Source organism: Salmo salar, chromosome 10, assembly GCF_965601325.2.
Source record: "Salmo salar chromosome 10, fSalSal1, whole genome shotgun sequence".
Taxonomy (NCBI): domain Eukaryota; kingdom Metazoa; phylum Chordata; class Actinopteri; order Salmoniformes; family Salmonidae; genus Salmo; species Salmo salar.
Genome location: NC_138300.1, coordinates 2595001 through 2613697, shown reverse-complemented (window position 1 = coordinate 2613697; position 18697 = coordinate 2595001). Strand labels below are relative to the sequence as shown.

At 51.2% G+C, this 18697-nt stretch overlaps 1 protein-coding gene across 7 annotated transcripts in view; it reads left to right on the top strand.

Annotated features, from left to right (window-relative positions):
- The window catches only part of herc2 (HECT and RLD domain containing E3 ubiquitin protein ligase 2), a 291977-nt gene that overhangs the window by 71127 nt on the left and 202153 nt on the right, over positions 1–18697 (top strand). For 5 of the 7 annotated variants that reach the window (XM_082956658.1, XM_082956659.1, XM_082956656.1 and 2 more), the window contains exons 20-33: positions 476–654; positions 1465–1649; positions 4332–4487; positions 4726–4911; positions 5618–5788; positions 6033–6136; positions 6859–7009; positions 7887–8098; positions 9231–9363; positions 9732–9859; positions 10228–10423; positions 11767–11900; positions 12195–12374; positions 15185–15321. In XM_082956658.1, the coding sequence (XP_082812784.1) occupies positions 476–654; positions 1465–1649; positions 4332–4487; positions 4726–4911; positions 5618–5788; positions 6033–6136; positions 6859–7009; positions 7887–8098; positions 9231–9363; positions 9732–9859; positions 10228–10423; positions 11767–11900; positions 12195–12374; positions 15185–15321 (2252 nt within the window). The remainder of the gene's footprint in view (positions 1–475; positions 655–1464; positions 1650–4331; positions 4488–4725; positions 4912–5617; positions 5789–6032; positions 6137–6858; positions 7010–7886; positions 8099–9230; positions 9364–9731; positions 9860–10227; positions 10424–11766; positions 11901–12194; positions 12375–15184; positions 15322–18697) is intronic. The other 2 variants (XM_082956660.1, XM_082956657.1) reach the window with 2 other exon arrangements.

The window sequence follows — 18697 nt, the reverse complement described above, 5'->3', positions numbered from 1 at the left end:
TCTGTAAACACAACAAAATGTGGGAAAATGTCAACGAGTGTGAATCAGGCACTGTACAGTAAGTTTATGCAAGGCCAACAAAAATGTACATATGATTCAATTATGGAAAATGTGTCACTTTGTAGCGTACACATACGATTTAACACCTACCTGCTGCAACAAGTAATTTATTCACCAAAATGTACGGAAGATTACAGATACGAATGTTCACGTTCAGTCAGATGCAGAATTATTGGCAACCTTGATAAAGATGAGCAAAAAAATACTATAAAATAAATTATACTTTATCAAATCATTTCTGCTAATCATTTTGGACCTGATTTGTACATTAAAATCTCTTTTACTCTCCAATTGTGCAGCAGTCTTACGAATTCTATGAATTTTAATGCATGTTATTTGTCTCCGTTTGTGTTTTTTATACTGGTGACAAATCCCAAGTTGATTTAAATTCTAACCATCTGTTATCCGCTACTAGGACATAGAGGCAAAGAAGGAGGCTCAGAAAGAGAAGGAGGTTGATGAGCAGGAGGCCAATGCCTCCACCATGCTGCGCTGTCGCACCACCCTGGACAAAGACCTCATCAACACCGGGATATACGAGTCAGCTGGGAAACAGAGTTTACCTCTGGTCCAGCTCGTCCAGCAGCTACTGAGGTGGGTAGTTAACACTGGACTGAACTGTACATGTATTTATTTTGGGGGAAAGGATCAGGGCTACAACGTTTAACCTGACAAGCACCTCACTTCCGTAGAAGCCTTATTATTATTTGACCATGCTGGTCATTTATGAACATTTGAACATCTAGGCCATGTGCTGTTATAATCTCCACCCGGCACAGCCAGAAGAGGACTGGCCACCCCTCATAGCCTGGTTCCTCTCTAGGTTTCTTCCTAGGTTTTGGCCTTTCTAGGGAGTTTTTCCTAGCCACCGTGCTTCTACACCTGCATTGCTTGCTGTTTGGGGTTTTAGGCTGGGTTTCTGTACAGCACTTTGAGATATCAGCTGATGTAAGAAGGGCTTTATAAATACATTTGAATTGATTTGATTTAGAAGCACCAGCATGCCTGTATAGAGGAACAATGACTGATATTTTACCAGAAGAACTTGTATACTTTAGGGGTATCCCACATACAGTGATGGGGAAAAAAGTATTTGATCCCCTGCTGATTTTGTACGTTTGCCCACTGACAAAGAAATGATCAGTCTATAATTTTAATGGTAGGTTTATTTGAACAGTGAGAGACAGAATAACAACAACAAAAAAATCCAGAAAAACGCATGTCAAAAATGTTATAAAATGATTTGGGGATCAAATACTTTCCCCCCCCCACTGTATAGTAGTCACTTGTGTAGTCACTTGTGTAGTCACCTGTGTAGTCACCTGTGTGTACATCTCGCCAAATGTGTTGAATATTGTACGGAATGAACTTAAAAGGTTATTGTGTTTTTTTTCGATCCCTCAGGAACATGGCCTCCCAGACCATCGGTAGACTGAAGGACGCGGCCAGGAGGATATCGAGCGGGGTCGACGCGGAGCACGTCGGTAAAGAACGCTCGGCCTCCCTCGACCTGCTGCTGCGCTTTCAGAGGCTGCTGGTCAGCAAACTCTACCTGGGGGTCAACGGCACCGAAAACACCAATGGATACAGTGAGTCGTCACAGTCCTTCCCATTTAGAGTTGTGAACGTTTTAAAACGTTTTAAACGTTTAAACTAAATTTGTATCCTTTTAAATTTAAGAAAAATCCCTAACCGAAAAAACTTTTTTTGTTTTAGTTTATCAGTTACAGTGAGTCCTCATTGTGCAGGTTTAACTGAAACAGTGAGTCCTCATTATGCAGGTTTAACTGAAACGGTGAGTCCTCATTGTGCAGGTTTAACTGAAACAGTGAGTCCTCATTGTGCAGGTTTAACTGAAACGGTGAGTCCTCATTATGCAGGTTTAACTGAAACGGTGAGTCCTCATTGTGCAGGTTTAACTGAAACAGTGAGTCCTCATTGTGCAGGTTTAACTGAAACAGTGAGTCCTCATTGTGCAGGTTTAACTGAAACAGTGAGTCCTCATTATGCAGGTTTAACTGAAACGGTGAGTCCTCATTGTGCAGGTTTAACTGAAACGGTGAGTCCTCATTGTGCAGGTTTAACTGAAACGGTGAGTCCTCATTGTGCAGGTTTAACTGAAACGGTGAGTCCTCATTGTGCAGGTTTAACTGAAACAGTGAGTCCTCATTGTGCAGGTTTAACTGAAACGGTGAGTCCTCATTGTGCAGGTTTAACAGAAACAGTGAGTCCTCATTGTGCAGGTTTAACAGAAACAGTGAGTCCTCATTGTGCAGGTTTATAAGAAACAGTGAGTCGTCATTGTGCATGTTTAACAGAAACAGTGAGTCCTCATTGTGTAGGTTTAACAGAAACAGTGAGTCCTCATTGTGCAGGTTTAACTGAAACAGTGAGTCCTCATTGTGCACGTTGTGTTAGCTAATCCAAGTTTATCATTTTAAAAGGCTAATTGATCATTAGAACCCTTTTGCAATTATGTTAGCACAGCTGAAAACGGTTGTTCTGATTTAAAGAAGCAATAAAACTGGCCTTCTTTAGACTAGTTGAGTATCGGGAGCATCAGCATTTGTGGGTTCGATTACAGGCTCAAAATGGTCAGAAACAAATAACTTTTTTCTGAAACTCGTCAGTCTATTCTTGTTCTGAGAAATGAAGGCTATTCCATGCGAGAAATTGCCAAGAAACTGAAGATCTGGTACAACGCTGTGTACTACTCCCTTCACAGAACAGTGCAAACTGTCTCTAACCAGAATCGAAAGAGGAGTGGGAGGCCCCAGTGCACAACTGAGCAAGAGGACAAGTACATTAGAGTGTCTAGTTTGAGAAACAGACGCCTCACAAGTCCTCAACTGGCAGCTTCATTAAATAGTACCCGCAAAACACCAGTCTCAATGAACTCTGCCTAGAAGGCCAGCATCCTGGAGTCGCCTCTTCACTGTTGACGTTGAGACTGGACAGAGGAACTCTGCCAAGAAGGCCAGCATCTTAGTCGCCTCTTCACTGTTGACGTTGAGACTGGACAGAGGAACTCTGCCAAGAAGGCCAGCATCTTAGTCGCCTCTTCACTGTTGACGTTGAGACTGGACAGAGGAACTCTGCCAAGAAGGCCAGCATCTTAGTCGCCTCTTCTTCACTGTTGACGTTGAGACTGGACAGAGGAACTCTGCCTAGAAGGCCAGCATCCCGGAGTCTCCTCTTCACTGTTGACGTTGAGACTGGACAGAGGAACTCTGCCAAGAAGGCCAGCATCCCGGAGTCTCCTCTTCACTGTTGACGTTGAGACTGGACAGAGGAACTCTGCCAAGAAGGCCAGCATCTTAGTCGCCTCTTCACTGTTGACGTTGAGACTGGACAGAGGAACTCTGCCAAGAAGGCCAGCATCTTAGTCGCCTCTTCTTCACTGTTGACGTTGAGACTGGACAGAGGAACTCTGCCAAGAAGGCCAGCATCTTAGTCGCCTCTTCTTCACTGTTGACGTTGAGACTGGACAGAGGAACTCTGCCAAGAAGGCCAGCATCTTAGTCGCCTCTTCACTGTTGACGTTGAGACTGGACAGAGGAACTCTGCCAAGAAGGCCAGCATCTTAGTCGCCTCTTCACTGTTGACGTTGAGACTGGACAGAGGAACTCTGCCAAGAAGGCCAGCATCTTAGTCGCCTCTTCTTCACTGTTGACGTTGAGACTGGACAGAGGAACTCTGCCAAGAAGGCCAGCATCTTAGTCGCCTCTTCACTGTTGACGTTGAGACTGGACAGAGGAACTCTGCCAAGAAGGCCAGCATCCCGGAGTCGCCTCTTCACTGTTGACGTTGAGACTGGACAGAGGAACTCTGCCAAGAAGGCCAGCATCTTAGTCGCCTCTTCACTGTTGACGTTGAGACTGGACAGAGGAACTCTGCCAAGAAGGCCAGCATCTTAGTCGCCTCTTCACTGTTGACGTTGAGACTGGTGTTTTGCGGGTACTATTTAATGAAGTTTCTGTTATCCATTCATGTTTTTTGTATGTTCTTTCTATATCTGTAAGTCAACCAATGATATCAGGCCATGATTACAGACACCTGTTTATTTCCTTTGACGCCATATAAACTAGCGACCCGCAGTGTTTGTCATTATACCCTGGTGACGACGGCTTGTCTGTCCCAAACGTTGGTTAATAGGTTATTCCATTATTTCATCGTGCTGCTCTCCTTTTATATTTTTTCTAGTGTTCTACTCCGCTAGCCAGCATCTCGCCTAAACAGGTGTCCGTTTCGTTGGTCTTTCCTTCCTGCAGACCCAGAGCTGCTGGGTGTGGGGTCGCTGTTGAAGAAGTACATTGCCCTGCTGTGTACTCACATTGGAGACATCCTGCCTGTGGCTACCAGCATCGCCTTCGCCGGACACCGACACTTTAACGAAGTGTCCCGGGTCATCGAGGGTGACCTCACCGGTCAGTATTACTCTGGTTTCATCTAAATCTACGAGGCTGTACTCAGACCGCGGTTCGGATCAATTCCATTTCCATTTAGGAATGAAACTGAAATTCCAATTCCTTCCAATTTACTTTCTGAATGGATCAACCCTGACTCGTAGCTGTTTTTGAGGCAGTATGATGTGAGAATGTTATATATTCCCATCGGGTAAGCAGACGAACAAGGACCTGTGTTTTTTTCCCTCTGGTCCTGTAGGCGTTCTACTCCCTGAGCTGGTGGTGTCCATCGTGTTGCTGCTGACCATCGACGCTGGTCTGATTCAGGAGACCGGCTCCATCCCTCTGCTGGCCGGGCTGCTGGAACACCTGGACCGCTTCAACCACCTGGCGCCTGGACATGAGAGGGACGACAACGAAGACCTGGCCTGGCCTGGCATCATGGGTACAGAGCCTCCTGGGGGAGAGGGGTGGGGGGGGGGGTCAGGGGTACAGAGCCTCCTGGGGGGGAGGTCAGGGGTACAGAGCCTCCTGGGGGAGGAGGGGGGAGGTCAGGGGTACAGAGCCTCCTGGGGGAGAGGGGTGGGGGGGGTCAGGGGTACAGAGCCTCCTGGGGGAGGAGGGGGGAGGTCAGGGGTACAGAGCCTCCTGGGGGAGAGGGGGGAGGTCAGGGGTACAGAGCCTCCTGGGGGAGAGGTCAGGGGTACAGAGCCTCCTGGGGGAGAGGGGTGGGGGGGGTCAGGGGTACAGAGCCTCCTGGAGGAGAGGGGGGGAGGGCAGGGGTACAGAGCCTCCTGGGGGAGAGAGGGGGAGGGCAGGGGTACAGAGCCTCCTGGAGGAGAGGGGGGGAGGGCAGGGGTACAGAGCCTCCTGGGGGAGAGAGGGGGAGGGCAGGGGTACAGAGCCTCCTGGGGGAGAGAGGGGGAGGTCAGGGGTACAGAGCCTCCTGGGGGAGAGAGGGGGAGGTCAGGGGTACAGAGCCTAACCTTAGTTGAGGTTAGAATGTAACTTGTTGTGGGTTAGTGGTTAGTGTTGTGGTTAGAATGTAACTAGTTGTGGGTTAGTGGTTAGTTGTGGTTAGAATGTAACTAGTTGTGGGTTAGTGGTTAGTTGTGGTTAGAATGTAACTAGTTGTGGGTCTGCTGCGGCAGGCTCGTTCTTCACAGGGCAGAGCTCTAAGAACAACGAGGAGATGTCTCTCATCCGCAAGGCCGACCTGGAGAACCACAACAAAGATGGCGGCTTCTGGACCGTCATCGACGGGAAAGTCTACGACATCAAAGACTTCCAGGCCCAGTCGCTCACAGGGAACAGCATCCTGGGTATTGAACAGTGGAGAAACACAAGCATTGAACTACCAACTATCTCTTTTTTTGACTGTTGTTTTGTTGTAGATGTATTGTGATCGACTGCGGTCCTTCTGAAACTGTAGAACACGTTACTGGTTTAGAGTTGGCTTTAACCAATCTATTCCTTCTATGCTTATTTGATTACGTTTCCTTTTGACTGATGTAATTTATTCTTCAGTGTGTATCGTGTTGTAACCTTGTAACCTCTCCTTTATAGCCCAGTTTACAGGAGACGACCCTGTAGTCGCGTTGGAAGCAGCCCTGCAGTTCGAAGACACCAGGGTCTCTATGCAGGCTTTCTGTGTTGGACAGTACATAGAGGTGTGTATTCATGGATCGTTATTTCTTCACAGCTGTTAGACTTCTCACTGTTGTTCTTTGTCTTTGATTAGTCTTGGAACAGATTTTGATTTGTCTTCGAAAGTCTCAGAATAATCCCCAAACAGGCATTGAACATGGAAAATATTCTCGGGAGCAGTCTCAAAAGTATTTTTACGGTATATCTGTTCCCTGTGTCCTCTTTCTGTTCCCTGTGTCCTCTTTCTGTTCCCTGTGTCCTCTTTCTGTTCCCTGTGTCCTCTTTCTGTTCCCTGTGTCCTCTTTCTGTTCCCTGTGTCCTCTTTCTGTTCCCTGTGTCCTCTTTCTGTTCCCTGTGTCCTCTTTCTGTTCCCTGTGTCCTCTTTCTGTTCCCTGTGTCCTCTTTCTGTTCCCTGTGTCCTCTTTCTGTTCCCTGTGTCCTCTTTCTGTTCCCCGGGTCCTCTCTCTGTTCCCCGGGTCCTCTCTCTGTTCCCCGGGTCCTCTCTCTGTTCCCCGGGTCCTCTCTCTGTTCCCCGGGTCCTCTCTCTGTTCCCCGGGTCCTCTCTCTGTTCCCCGGGTCCTCTCTCCGTTCCCCGGGTCCTCTCTCCGTTCCCCGGGTCCTCTCTCCGTTCCCCGGGTCCTCTCCTCTCTCTGTTCCCCGGGTCCTCTCCTCTCTCTGTTCTCCGGGTCCTGTCCTCTCTCTGTTCCCCGGGTCCTGTCCTCTCTCTGTTCCCCGTGTCCTCCAGCCCAACCAGGAGACAGTGACCACCCCAGACCTGAGCAGCCTGTGCTCCCCCCTCATCGACACAGAGAGGAACCTGGGACTCCTGCTGGGCCTCCACGCCTCTTACCTGGCCAACAGCACACCCCTGTCACCCATGGAGATAGAATGTGCCAGTGAGTGACCCTGACCTGTTGTCCATAGAGATAATGTACTAGTCAGTAACCCTGACCTGTTGTCCATAGAGATAATGTACTGATCAGTAACCTTGACCTGTTGTCCATGGAGATAATGTACTAGTCAGTAACCCTGACCTGTTGTCCATGGAGATAATGTACTAGTCAGTAACCTTGACCCTGACCTGTTGTCCATGGAGATAATGTACTAGTCAGTAACCTTGACCCTGACCTGTTGTCCATGGAGATAATGTACTAGTCAGTAACCTTGACCCTGACCTGTTGTCCATGGAGATAATGTACTAGTCAGTAACCTTGACCCTGACCTGTTGTCCATGGAGATAATGTACTAGTCAGTAACCTTGACCCTGACCTGTTGTCCATGGAGATAATGTACTAGTCAGTAACCTTGACCCTGACCTGTTGTCCATGGAGATAATGTACTAGTCAGTAACCCTGACCTGTTGTCCATGGAGATAATGTACTAGTCAGTAACCTTGACCCTGACCTGTTGTCCATGGAGATAATGTACTAGTCAGTAACCCTGACCTGTTGTCCATGGAGATAATGTACTAGTCAGTAACCTTGACCCTGACCTGTTGTCCATGGAGATAATGTACTAGTCAGTGCATCACCATAGTTTTAATGGAACTTTGTGGACAGGTTTCAGATTGAGTGATTTTCAATCGAGGTTTAATCTGTTTCTAGGAAAGCATCCCTGTGAGTTTCAACAACACAACTCTGTCGTGCTGTTTGATTCATCTGATCAGTTCCTAACCAGCACATTACCTCTCTCTCTCTCTCTCTCTCTCTCTCTCTCTCTCTCTCTCTCTCTCTCTCTCTCTCTCTCTCTCTCTCTCTCTCTCTCTCTCATCAGAATGGCTGCAGTCGTCCATCTTCCAAGGTGGTCTGCAGACCAGTCAGATCCACTACAACTACAACGAGGAGAAGGATGAGGACCACTGCTGGACGCCGGGAACGCCAGATAAGGCTCAACAGATATATTCTCGCAGGCTCACCCTCAGCGACCATGCTCAGCCCTTCTTACAGGCTATCGCTGACAACACCACTCAGGACCACACTGTGAAGGTTAGGGGGCCCAGGGGTTAGGGGGTTAGGGGCCCAGGGGTTAGGGGCCCAGGGGTTAGGAGCCCAGGGGGCCAGGGACCTAGGGGTTAGGGCCTAGGTGTTATGGCCCAGGGGTTAGGGGGCCAGGGGGTTAGGGGCCCGGGGGTTAGGGCCCAGGGGTTAGGGGCCCAGGGGTTAGGCGTTAGGGGCCAGGGGTTAGGACCCAGGGATTAGGCGTTAGGACCCAGGGATTAGGCGTTAGGACCCAGGGGTTAGGCGTTAGGGCCCAGGGGTTAGGCGTTAGGGGCCCAGGGGTTGGAGGCCAGGGGGCCAGGAAGGCAGGTTTAGGGTGATAATCATACATTTGAAATTGGTATTTGGAGCTGTGACTATATTTAATACATCTAATTTATCCGTAGCTATCTGATACACTGGTTATACCCCATCCTGGAGCTGGACAGTCCTGTGGCGATAGTATCCACTGGTAGCTTTAGTTCTGGGCTTACGGTCCTGTGGCGATAGTATCCACTGGTAGCTTTAGTTCTGGGCTTACGGTCCTGTGGCGATAGTATCCACTGGTAGCTTAAGTTCTGGGCTTACGGTCCTGTGGCGATAGTATCCACTGGTAGCTTTAGTTCTGGGCTTACGGTCCTGTGGCGATAGTATCCACTGGTAGCTTTAGTTCTGGGCTTACGGTCCTGTGGCGATAGTATCTACTGGTAGCTTTAGTTCTGGGCTTACGGTCCTGTGGCGATAGTATCCACTGGTAGCTTTAGTTCTGGGCTTACGGTCCTGTGGCGATAGTATCCACTGGTAGCTTAAGTTCTGGGCTTACGGTCCTGTGGCGATAGTATCCACTGGTAGCTTTAGTTCTGGGCTTACGGTCCTGTGGCGATAGTATCCACTGGTAGCTTTAGTTCTGGGCTTACGGTCCTGTGGCGATAGTATCCACTGGTAGCTTTAGTTCTGGGCTTACGGTCCTGTGGCGATAGTATCTACTGGTAGCTTTAGTTCTGGGCTTACGGTCCTGTGGCGATAGTATCCACTTTAGTTCTGGGCTTACGGTCCTGTTTCTTCTTCGTGTGTGTGTCACCGATCTACCTCCATTAGATGTGTCGTCTTAGAGCTTCTGTTTGGTCGTTTTCTGTTCCAGGACTTCCTGTGCCAAATGGAGCGGTGCTGTAAACAGTACCACCTCATCACGCCCATTACCTTCCCCCTGGAGCACCCTGTGGAGGAAGTCGGACGCCTGCTTCTTTGCTGCCTGCTCAAACACCAGGACCTCGGTAACCTAGCAACCACCCGCCCTGCGCTCGCACGCCACACTGTCGCACACCACACTGTCGCATGCCACACTGTCGCACGCCACACTGTCGCACGCCACACTGTCGCACGCCACACTGTCGCACGCCTCTAACCACTGAGACAGAGTTTGATCTTCCGTTGTGGTCTTTTGAACTGTATTCCATTTTGAATTAGCTACGTAGTTATGTTAAAAATATAGAATATTGTCCTTTTGGTTCGCAATAGAGACATTTCTACTTCCGTACTGTCTATGCAGTAACAGCGGGGTAATTTAGAAGTTCTCTAGTTCATCAAGTGATTTGATTGGTTGCTCCGGCGTGATTGACTGCAGCGTCTGGCTCTCTCATAGGTCACGTCGCCCTTTCGCTCGTCAACCAATGTGCCTTGGGCGTGGAGCAGGGGAAGCAGAGGACCATCCCCAGATCGGTGATTGACGTGTGTCGCATGGTCTACCAGGCTAAGTGCTCGTTAATCAAGGTACACTTCATACCTGCCTTCATACCTGCCTATCATACCTGCCTATCATACCTGCCTATCATACCTGCCTATCATACCTGCCTATCATACCTGCCTATCATACCTGCCTTGATACCTGCCTATCATACATGCCTATCATTTAATCCTAAATAGAAAAAGTAATTGAATGTGATTGTTGTTAGCCTGGTCCCAGGTCCGTTTGTGCTGTATATATCCAACTCTTCTGGTCTTTGGTACGCCCATAGAAGTTGCCGATACAGCACTGCGAGATCTGTGACCAGGCTAGTGACGGTAGATCCTGAGTTTGGTATTTTGGGGGATAGATAGGTACAGTGTCTCTCTCTCTCTCTCTATCCTCGGTATCCCAGACCCACCAGGAACAAGGTCGTAGTTATAAAGAGGTCTGTGCTCCTGTCATCGAGAGGCTGCGCTTCCTGTTTAACGAGCTGCGTCCCGCCGTTAGCAGCGACCTCTCCATCGTGTCCAAGCTGAAGCTGCTCAGTGCCCAGCCGCGCTGGAAGAGGATCACGCAGAAGCTCATCAGAGACTGCAGGAAGAAGAGAGGTAGTTACTGGCCTCAGAAGGGTTATTTATTGTGTCGTTGTGATGGGTGACCAGCGAGACCAGCGAGGCTTATTGTGTCGTTGTGATGGGAGACCAGCGAGGCTTATTGTGTCGTTGTGATGGGAGACCAGCGAGGCTTATTGTGTCGTTGTGATGGGTGACCAGCGAGACCAGCGAGGCTTATTGTGTCGTTGTGATGGGTGACCAGCGAGACCAGCGAGGCTTATTGTGTCGTTGTGATGGGTGACCAGCGAGGCTTATTGTGTCGTTGTGATGGGTGACCAGCGAGGCTTATTGTGTCGTTGTGATGGGTGACCAGCGAGACCAGCGAGGCTTATTGTGTCGTTGTGATGGGAGACCAGCGAGGCTTATTGTGTCGTTGTGATGGGTGACCAGCGAGGCTTATTGTGTCGTTGTGATGGGAGACCAGCGAGGCTTATTGTGTCGTTGTGATGGGTGACCAGCGAGACCAGCGAGGCTTATTGTGTCGTTGTGATGGGTGACCAGCGAGACCAGCGAGGCTTATTGTGTCGTTGTGATGGGTGACCAGCGAGGCTTATTGTGTCGTTGTGATGGGTGACCAGCGAGGCTTATTGTGTCGTTGTGATGGGTGACCAGCGAGACCAGCGAGGCTTATTGTGTCGTTGTGATGGGAGACCAGCGAGACCAGCGAGGCTTATTGTGTCGTTGTGATGGGAGACCAGCGAGACCAGCGAGGCTTATTGTGTCGTTGTGATGGGTGACCAGCGAGGCTTATTGTGTCGTTGTGATGGGTGACCAGCGAGACCAGCGAGGCTTATTGTGTCGTTGTGATGGGAGACCAGCGAGGCTTATTGTGTCGTTGTGATGGGAGACCAGCGAGGCTTATTGTGTCGTTGTGATGGGTGACCAGCGAGACCAGCGAGGCTTATTGTGTCGTTGTGATGGGTGACCAGCGAGACCAGCGAGGCTTATTGTGTCGTTGTGATGGGAGACCAGCGAGGCTTATTGTGTCGTTGTGATGGGTGACCAGCGAGGCTTATTGTGTCGTTGTGATGGGTGACCAGCGAGGCTTATTGTGTCGTTGTGATGGGTGACCAGCGAGGCTTATTGTGTCGTTGTGATGGGTGACCAGCGAGACCAGCGAGGCTTTTTGTGTCGTTGTGATGGGTGACCAGCGAGCCCAGTGAGGCCTGTTTCTCCCCCGTGTCATTAACGTAAAAGGTTATTTATTGTGTCGTTGTGATGGGTGATGGGTGACCAGCGAGCCCAGCGAGGCCTGTTTCTCCCCCGTGTTATTAACGTAAAGGGTTACGCTGGTTTGCTGGCTCTACTGTGTTGATGTTCTCTGTCTGTTGTTGAAGTGCCTAAGAAGTCTGAGTCGGCAGACGTAGAGGAGACGAAACTACACAACGAAGGGACCAATGAGGAGGAGCTCTGTGTCCCCATAAGCCCCGCCCCCACAGACAGAAAACCACCCACCAACAAGACACCCAAGGTGCCTGTCCCCCCCTCCCTGTCCTCTCTCTCTCCCTGTCCTCCCTGTCCTCTCTCTCTCCCTGTCCTCTCTCCCTGTCCCCGCTCTCTCCCTGTCCCCCCTCTGTCCCCGCCTGTCCCCCCTCTGTCCCCGCCTCTCCCTGTCCCCGCCTCTCCCTGTCCCCGCCTCTCTCTGTCCCCGCCTCTCTCTGTCCCCACCTCTCTCTGTCCCCCGCCTCTCTCTGTCCCCCCCCCAGCTTCATCCTGAACAGAGGTGTGATCTGCCATGTCCGTTGTATTGCTGTGTGTTGTCTAGCAGCAGGATCGTTTGGCTCCTCTCCTCAACACCGTAGCTCATGTCCAGAAGTTTAAGTGGCTGAAGCACAGCGTCCAGGGAGTCTTCTCTACCTCCAGCCTCATGGGGACCATCGTAGAGTTCGCTCTGAAGGAGGAGCCACTCGACGTGGAGAAGATGAGGAAGTGTCTTCTCAAACAGGTACGGAATGGGACACGGGGACATTCAAGTACATTGGGGTTTTTTTGGTGGGTGGACCAGCGGTCAGAATTATATTTCTGTAGGTCCGTATCAGACAGGGGGAAGAACGTTCTGGGTGAATATTAAAGGGACATTACACTCCCAAATCTAATTAAGCAGATCTCAAATGTTGATTTATGTCCAATTGAATCCATATCCCTTGCATCAGTTGTGTAAAGGGGAGAGAAGTGATTATGATGAGGTAGCCAGTTGGTGAGGAAGATGAGGTAGCCAGTTGGTGAGGAAGATGAGGGAAGCCAGTTGGTGAGGAAGATGCGGTAGCAGGATGGTGAGGAAGATGAGGTAGCAGGATGGTGAGGAAGATGAGGGAAGCCGGATGGTGAGGAAGATGAGGGAAGCCGGATGGTGAGGAATATGAGGGAAGCCGGATGGTGAGGAAGATGAGGGAAGCCGGAAGATGAGGGAAGCCGGATGGTGAGGAAGATGAGGGAAGCCGGATGGTGAGGAAGATGAGGGAAGCCGGATGGTGAGGAAGATGAGGTAGCCGGATGGTGAGGAAGATGAGGGAAGCCGGATGGTGAGGAAGATGAGGGAAGCCGGATGGTGAGGAAGATGAGGGTAGCCGGATGGTGAGGAAGATGAGGGTAGCCGGATGGTGAGGAAGATGAGGGTAGCCGGATGGTGAGGAAGATGAGGGTAGCCGGATGGTGAGGAAGATGAGGGTAGCCGGATGGTGAGGAAGATGAGGGTAGCCGGATGGTGAGGAAGATGAGGGTAGCCGGATGGTGAGGAAGATGAGGGAAGCCGGATGGTGAGGAAGATGAGGGAAGCCGGATGGTGAGGAAGATGAGGGAAGCCGGATGGTGAGGGAAGCCGGATGGTGAGGGAAGCCGGATGGTGAGGAAGATGAGGGAAGCCGGATGGTGAGGAAGATGAGGGAAGCCGGATGGTGAGGAAGATGAGGTAGCCAGATGGTGAGGAAGGTGAGGTAGCAGGATAGATTGTGTAAAGGGGAGAGAAGTGAATAAAATGAGGTAGCAGGATAGTGAGGAAAATGAGGTAGCCAGATGGTGAGGAAGATGAGGTAGCCAGATGGTGAGGAAGATGAGGTAGCCAGATGGTGAGGAAGATGAGGTAGCAGGATGGTGAGGAAGATGAGGTAGAAGGATAGTGAATAAGATGAGGTAGCCAGATGATGAGGTAGCCAGATGGTGAGGTAGCAGGATGGTGAGGAAGATGAGGTAGCAGGATAGTGAATAAGATGAGGTAGCCAGATGGTGAGGTAGCCAGATGGTGAGGAAGATGAGGTAGGAGGATAGTGAATAAGATGAGGTAGCCAGATGATGAGGTAGCCAGATGATGAGGTAGCCAGATGATGAGGTCAGCCAGATGATGAGGTAGCCAGATGAGGTCAGCCAGATGATGAGGTAGCCAGATGAGGTAGCCAGATAGTGAGGAAGATGAGGTAGCCGGATGGTGAGGAAGATGAGGTAGCAGGATAGAGTGGAAGGTGATGTAGCAGGATAGATTGTGTAAAGGGGAGAGAAGTGAATAAAATGAGGTAGCAGGATAGTGAGGAAGATGAGGTAGCCAGATGGTGAGGAAGATGAGGTAGCAGGATAGTGAGGAAAATGAGGTAGCCAGATGGTGAGGAAGATGAGGTAGCCAGATGGTGAGGAAGATGAGGTAGCCAGATGGTGAGGAAGATGAGGTAGCAGGATGGTGAGGAAGATGAGGTAGAAGGATAGTGAATAAGATGAGGTAGCCAGATGATGAGGTAGCCAGATGGTGAGGTAGCAGGATGGTGAGGAAGATGAGGTAGCAGGATAGTGAATAAGATGAGGTAGCCAGATGGTGAGGTAGCCAGATGGTGAGGAAGATGAGGTAGGAGGATAGTGAATAAGATGAGGTAGCCAGATGATGAGGTAGCCAGATGATGAGGTAGCCAGATGATGAGGTCAGCCAGATGATGAGGTCAGCCAGATGATGAGGTAGCCAGATGAGGTCAGCCAGATGATGAGGTAGCCAGATGAGGTAGCCAGATAGTGAGGAAGATGAGGTAGCCGGATGGTGAGGAAGATGAGGTAGCAGGATAGAGTGGAAGGTGATGTAGCAGGATAGATTGTGTAAAGGGGAGAGAAGTGAATAAAATGAGGTAGCAGGATAGTGAGGAAGATGAGGTAGCCAGATGGTGAGGAAGATGAGGTAGCAGGATAGTGAGGAAGATGAGGTAGCAGGATAGTGAATAAGATGAGGTAGCCAGATGGTGAGGTAGCCAGATGGTGAGGTAGCCAGATGGTGAGGTAGCCGGATGGTGAGGTAGCCGGATGGTGAGGTAGCAGGATAGTGAATAAGATGAGGTAGCCAGATGATGAGGTAGCCAGATGGTGAGGAAGATGAGGTAGCAGGATAGTGAATAAGATGAGGTAGCCAGATGGTGAGGTAGCCAGATGGTGAGGTAGCCAGATGGTGAGGTAGCAGGATAGTGAATAAGATGAGGTAGCCAGATGGTGAGGTAGCCAGATGTTGAGGAAGATGAGGTAGCAGGATAGTGAGGAAGATGAGGTAGCAGGATAGTGAATAAGATGAGGTAGCCAGATGGTGAGGTAGCCAGATGGTGAGGAAGATGAAGTAGCAGGATAGTGAGGAAGATGAGGTAGCCAGATAGATTGTGTAAAGGGGAGACAGAAGTGAATAAAATGAGGTAGTAGGATTATGTATAAATTGACCGTGCTGAGGGTACGGCTGGAGGTTCAGGGTTAGTTGCTTTGGCGTATATATCTAACGTCCACGTTGTATTTCCCTTCCAGTTGGAACGTGCTGAGGTACGACTGGAGGGCATTGACACCATGCTGAAGCTGGCCTCGAAGAGCTTCTTGCTGCCCTCTGTCCAGTATGCCATGCTGTGTGGCTGGCAGAGGGTCATACCCGAGGGCACCAACATCGGGTACATGCATGCACCCTGCTTTTTACAGTCGTTTCTGAGTTGGATAGAATGTCTGTTGAGGAGATTTCCTGAGACGTGGCCGTGGACATCTCTCTGTGGCCGTGGACATCTCTCTCTGTCCCCCACGTGGCTGTGGACATCTCTCTGTCCCCCACGTGGCTGTGGGACATCTCTCTGTCCCCCACGTGGCTGTGGACATCTCTCTGTACCCTAACGTGGCTGTAGGACATCTCTCTGTCCCCCACGTGGCTGTGGACATCTCTCTGTACCCCCACGTGGCCGTGGACATCTCTGTGTCCCCCACGTGGCCGTGGACATCTCTGTGTCCCCCACGTGGCTGTGGACATCTCTGTGTCCCCCACGTGGCCGTGGACATCTGTGTCCCCCACGTGGCCGTGGACATCTCTGTGTCCCCCACGTGGCCGTGGACATCTCTGTGTCCCCCACGTGGCCGTGGACATCTCTGTGTCCCCCACGTGGCCGTGGACATCTCTGTGTCCCCCACGTGGCCGTGGACATCTCTCTGTGTCCCCCACGTGGCCGTGGACATCTCTCTGTGTCCCCCACGTGGCCGTGGACATCTCTCTGTCCCCCCCACGTGGCCGTGGACATCTCTCTGTGTCCCCCACGTGGCCGTGGACATCTCTCTGTGTCCCCCACGTGGCTGTAGGACATCTCTCTCTGTCCCCCACGTGGCCGTGGACATCCCTCTCTGTCCCCCACGTGGCCGTGGACATCCCTCTGTGTCCCTCACGTGGCTGTAGGACACCTCTCTGTGTCCCCCACGTGGCCGTGGACATCTCTCTGTCCCCCACGTGGCCGTGGACATCTCTCTGTGTCCCCCACGTGGCCGTGGACATCTGTGTCCCCCACGTGGCCGTGGACATCTCTGTGTCCCCCACGTGGCCGTGGACATCTCTGTGTCCCCCACGTGGCCGTGGACATCTCTGTGTCCCCCACGTGGCTGTGGACATCTCTGTGTCCCCCACGTGGCTGTGGACATCTGTGTCCCCCACGTGGCTGTGGACATCTCTGTGTCCCCCACGTGGCTGTGGACATCTGTGTCCCCCACGTGGCTGTGGACTGTGTCCCCCACGTGGCTGTAGGACATCTGTGTCCCCCACGTGGCCGTGGACATCTCTCTGTGTCCCCCACGTGGCCGTGGACATCTCTCTGTGTCCCCCACGTGGCCGTGGACATCCCTCTGTGTCCCCCACGTGGCCGTGGACATCCCTCTGTGTCCCCCACGTGGCTGTAGGACATCTCTCTGTGTCCCCCACGTGGCCGTGGACATCTCTCTGTCCCCCACGTGGCCGTGGACATCTCTCTGTCCCCCACGTGGCTGTAGGACATCTCTCTGTGTCCCCCACGTGGCTGTAGGACATCTCTCTGTGTCCCCCACGTGGCTGTAGGACATCTCTCTGTGTCCCCCACGTGGCTGTAGGACATCTCTCTCTGTCCCCCACGTGGCCGTGGACATCCCTCTGTGTCCCCCACGTGGCTGTAGGACATCTCTCTGTGTCCCCCACGTGGCCGTGGACATCTCTCTGTCCCCCACGTGGCCGTGGACATCTCTCTGTCCCCCACGTGGCTGTAGGACATCTCTCTGTGTCCCCCACGTGGCTGTAGGACATCTCTCTGTGTCCCCCACGTGGCTGTAGGACATCTCTCTGTGTCCCCCACGTGGCTGTGGACATCTCTCTGTGTCCCCCACGTGGCTGTGGACATCTCTCTGTGTCCCCCACGTGGCTGTAGGACATCTCTCTGTGTCCCCCACGTGGCTGTAGGACATCTCTCTGTGTTCCCCACGTGGCTGTAGGACATCTCTCTGTGTCCCCCACGTGGCTGTGGACATCTCTCTGTGTCCCCCACGTGGCTGTGGACATCTCTCTGTGTCCCCCACGTGGCTGTGGACATCTCTCTGTGTCCCCTACGTGGCTGTGGACATCTCTCTGTGTCCCCCACGTGGCTGTAGGACATCTCTCTGTGTCCCCCACGTGGCTGTAGGACATCTCTCTGTGTCCCCCACGTGGCTGTGGACATCTCTCTGTGTCCCCCACGTGGCTGTGGACATCTCTCTGTGTCCCCCACGTGGCTGTGGACATCTCTCTGTCCCCCACGTGGCTGTGGGACATCTCTCTGTGTCCCCTACGTGGCTGTGGACATCTCTCTGTGTCCCCCACGTGGCTGTGGACATCTCTCTGTGTCCCCTACGTGGCTGTGGACATCTCTCTCTGTCCCCCACGTGGCTGTAGGACATCTCTGTGTCCCCCACGTGGCCGTGGACATCTCTCTGTGTCCCCCACGTGGCTGTGGACATCTCTCTCTGTCCCCCACGTGGCTGTAGGAGGTTACCGTCATGTCTCAGGGCAGTTGAGGAATTTGTCTGATTTAATGCATGTTTAGTTGTGTATATATATATGTGTGTGTTAGTGACTGTGTGTGTGTTAGTGACTGTGTGTGTGTGTTAGTGTGTGTTAGTGACTGTGTGTGTGTGTGTGTGTGTGTTAGTGACTGTGTGTGTGTGTTAGTGTGTGTTAGTGACTGTGTGTGTGTGTTAGTGTGTGTTAGTGACTGTGTGTGTGTGTTAGTGTGTGTTAGTGACTGTGTGTGTGTGTTAGTGACTGTGTGTGTGTGTTAGTGACTGTGTGTGTGTTAGTGACTGTGTGTGTGTGTTAGTGACTGTGTGTGTGTGTTAGTGACTGTGTGTGTGTGTGTGTTAGTTACCGTGTGTGTGTTAGTGACTGTGTGTGTGTTAGTGACTGTGTGTGTGTGTTAGTGACTGTGTGTGTGTGTGTGTTAGTTACTGTGTGTGTGTTAGTGACTGTGTGTGTGTGTGTTAGTGTGTGTTAGTGACTGTGTTAGTGTGTGTGTGTGTTAGTGACTGTGTTAGTGTGTGTGTGTGTGTGTGTGTTAGTGACTGTGTGTGTTAGTGACTGTGTGTGTGTGTTATGGTGTGTGTGTGTTAGTGACTGTGTGTGTTAGTGACTGTGTGTGTGTGTTAGTGACTGTGTGTGTGTTAGTGACTGTGTGTGTGTGTTAGTGACTGTGTGTGTGTGTTAGTGACTGTGTGTGTGTGTGTTAGTGACTGTGTGTGTGTGTGTGTTAGTGACTGTGTGTGTGTGTGTGTGTGTGTGTTAGTGACTGTGTGTGTGTGTGTGTGTTAGTGACTGTGTGTGTGTGTGTGTTAGTGTGTGTGTGTGTTAGTGACTGTGTGTGTGTGTTAGTGTGTGTTAGTGACTGTGTGTGTGTGTGTGTGTGTGTGTTAGTGACTGTGTGTGTGTGTGTGTGTGTGTGTGTGTGTGTGTGTGTGTGTTAGTGACTGTGTGTGTGTTAGTGACTGTGTGTGTGTGTGTGTTAGTGACTGTGTGTGTGT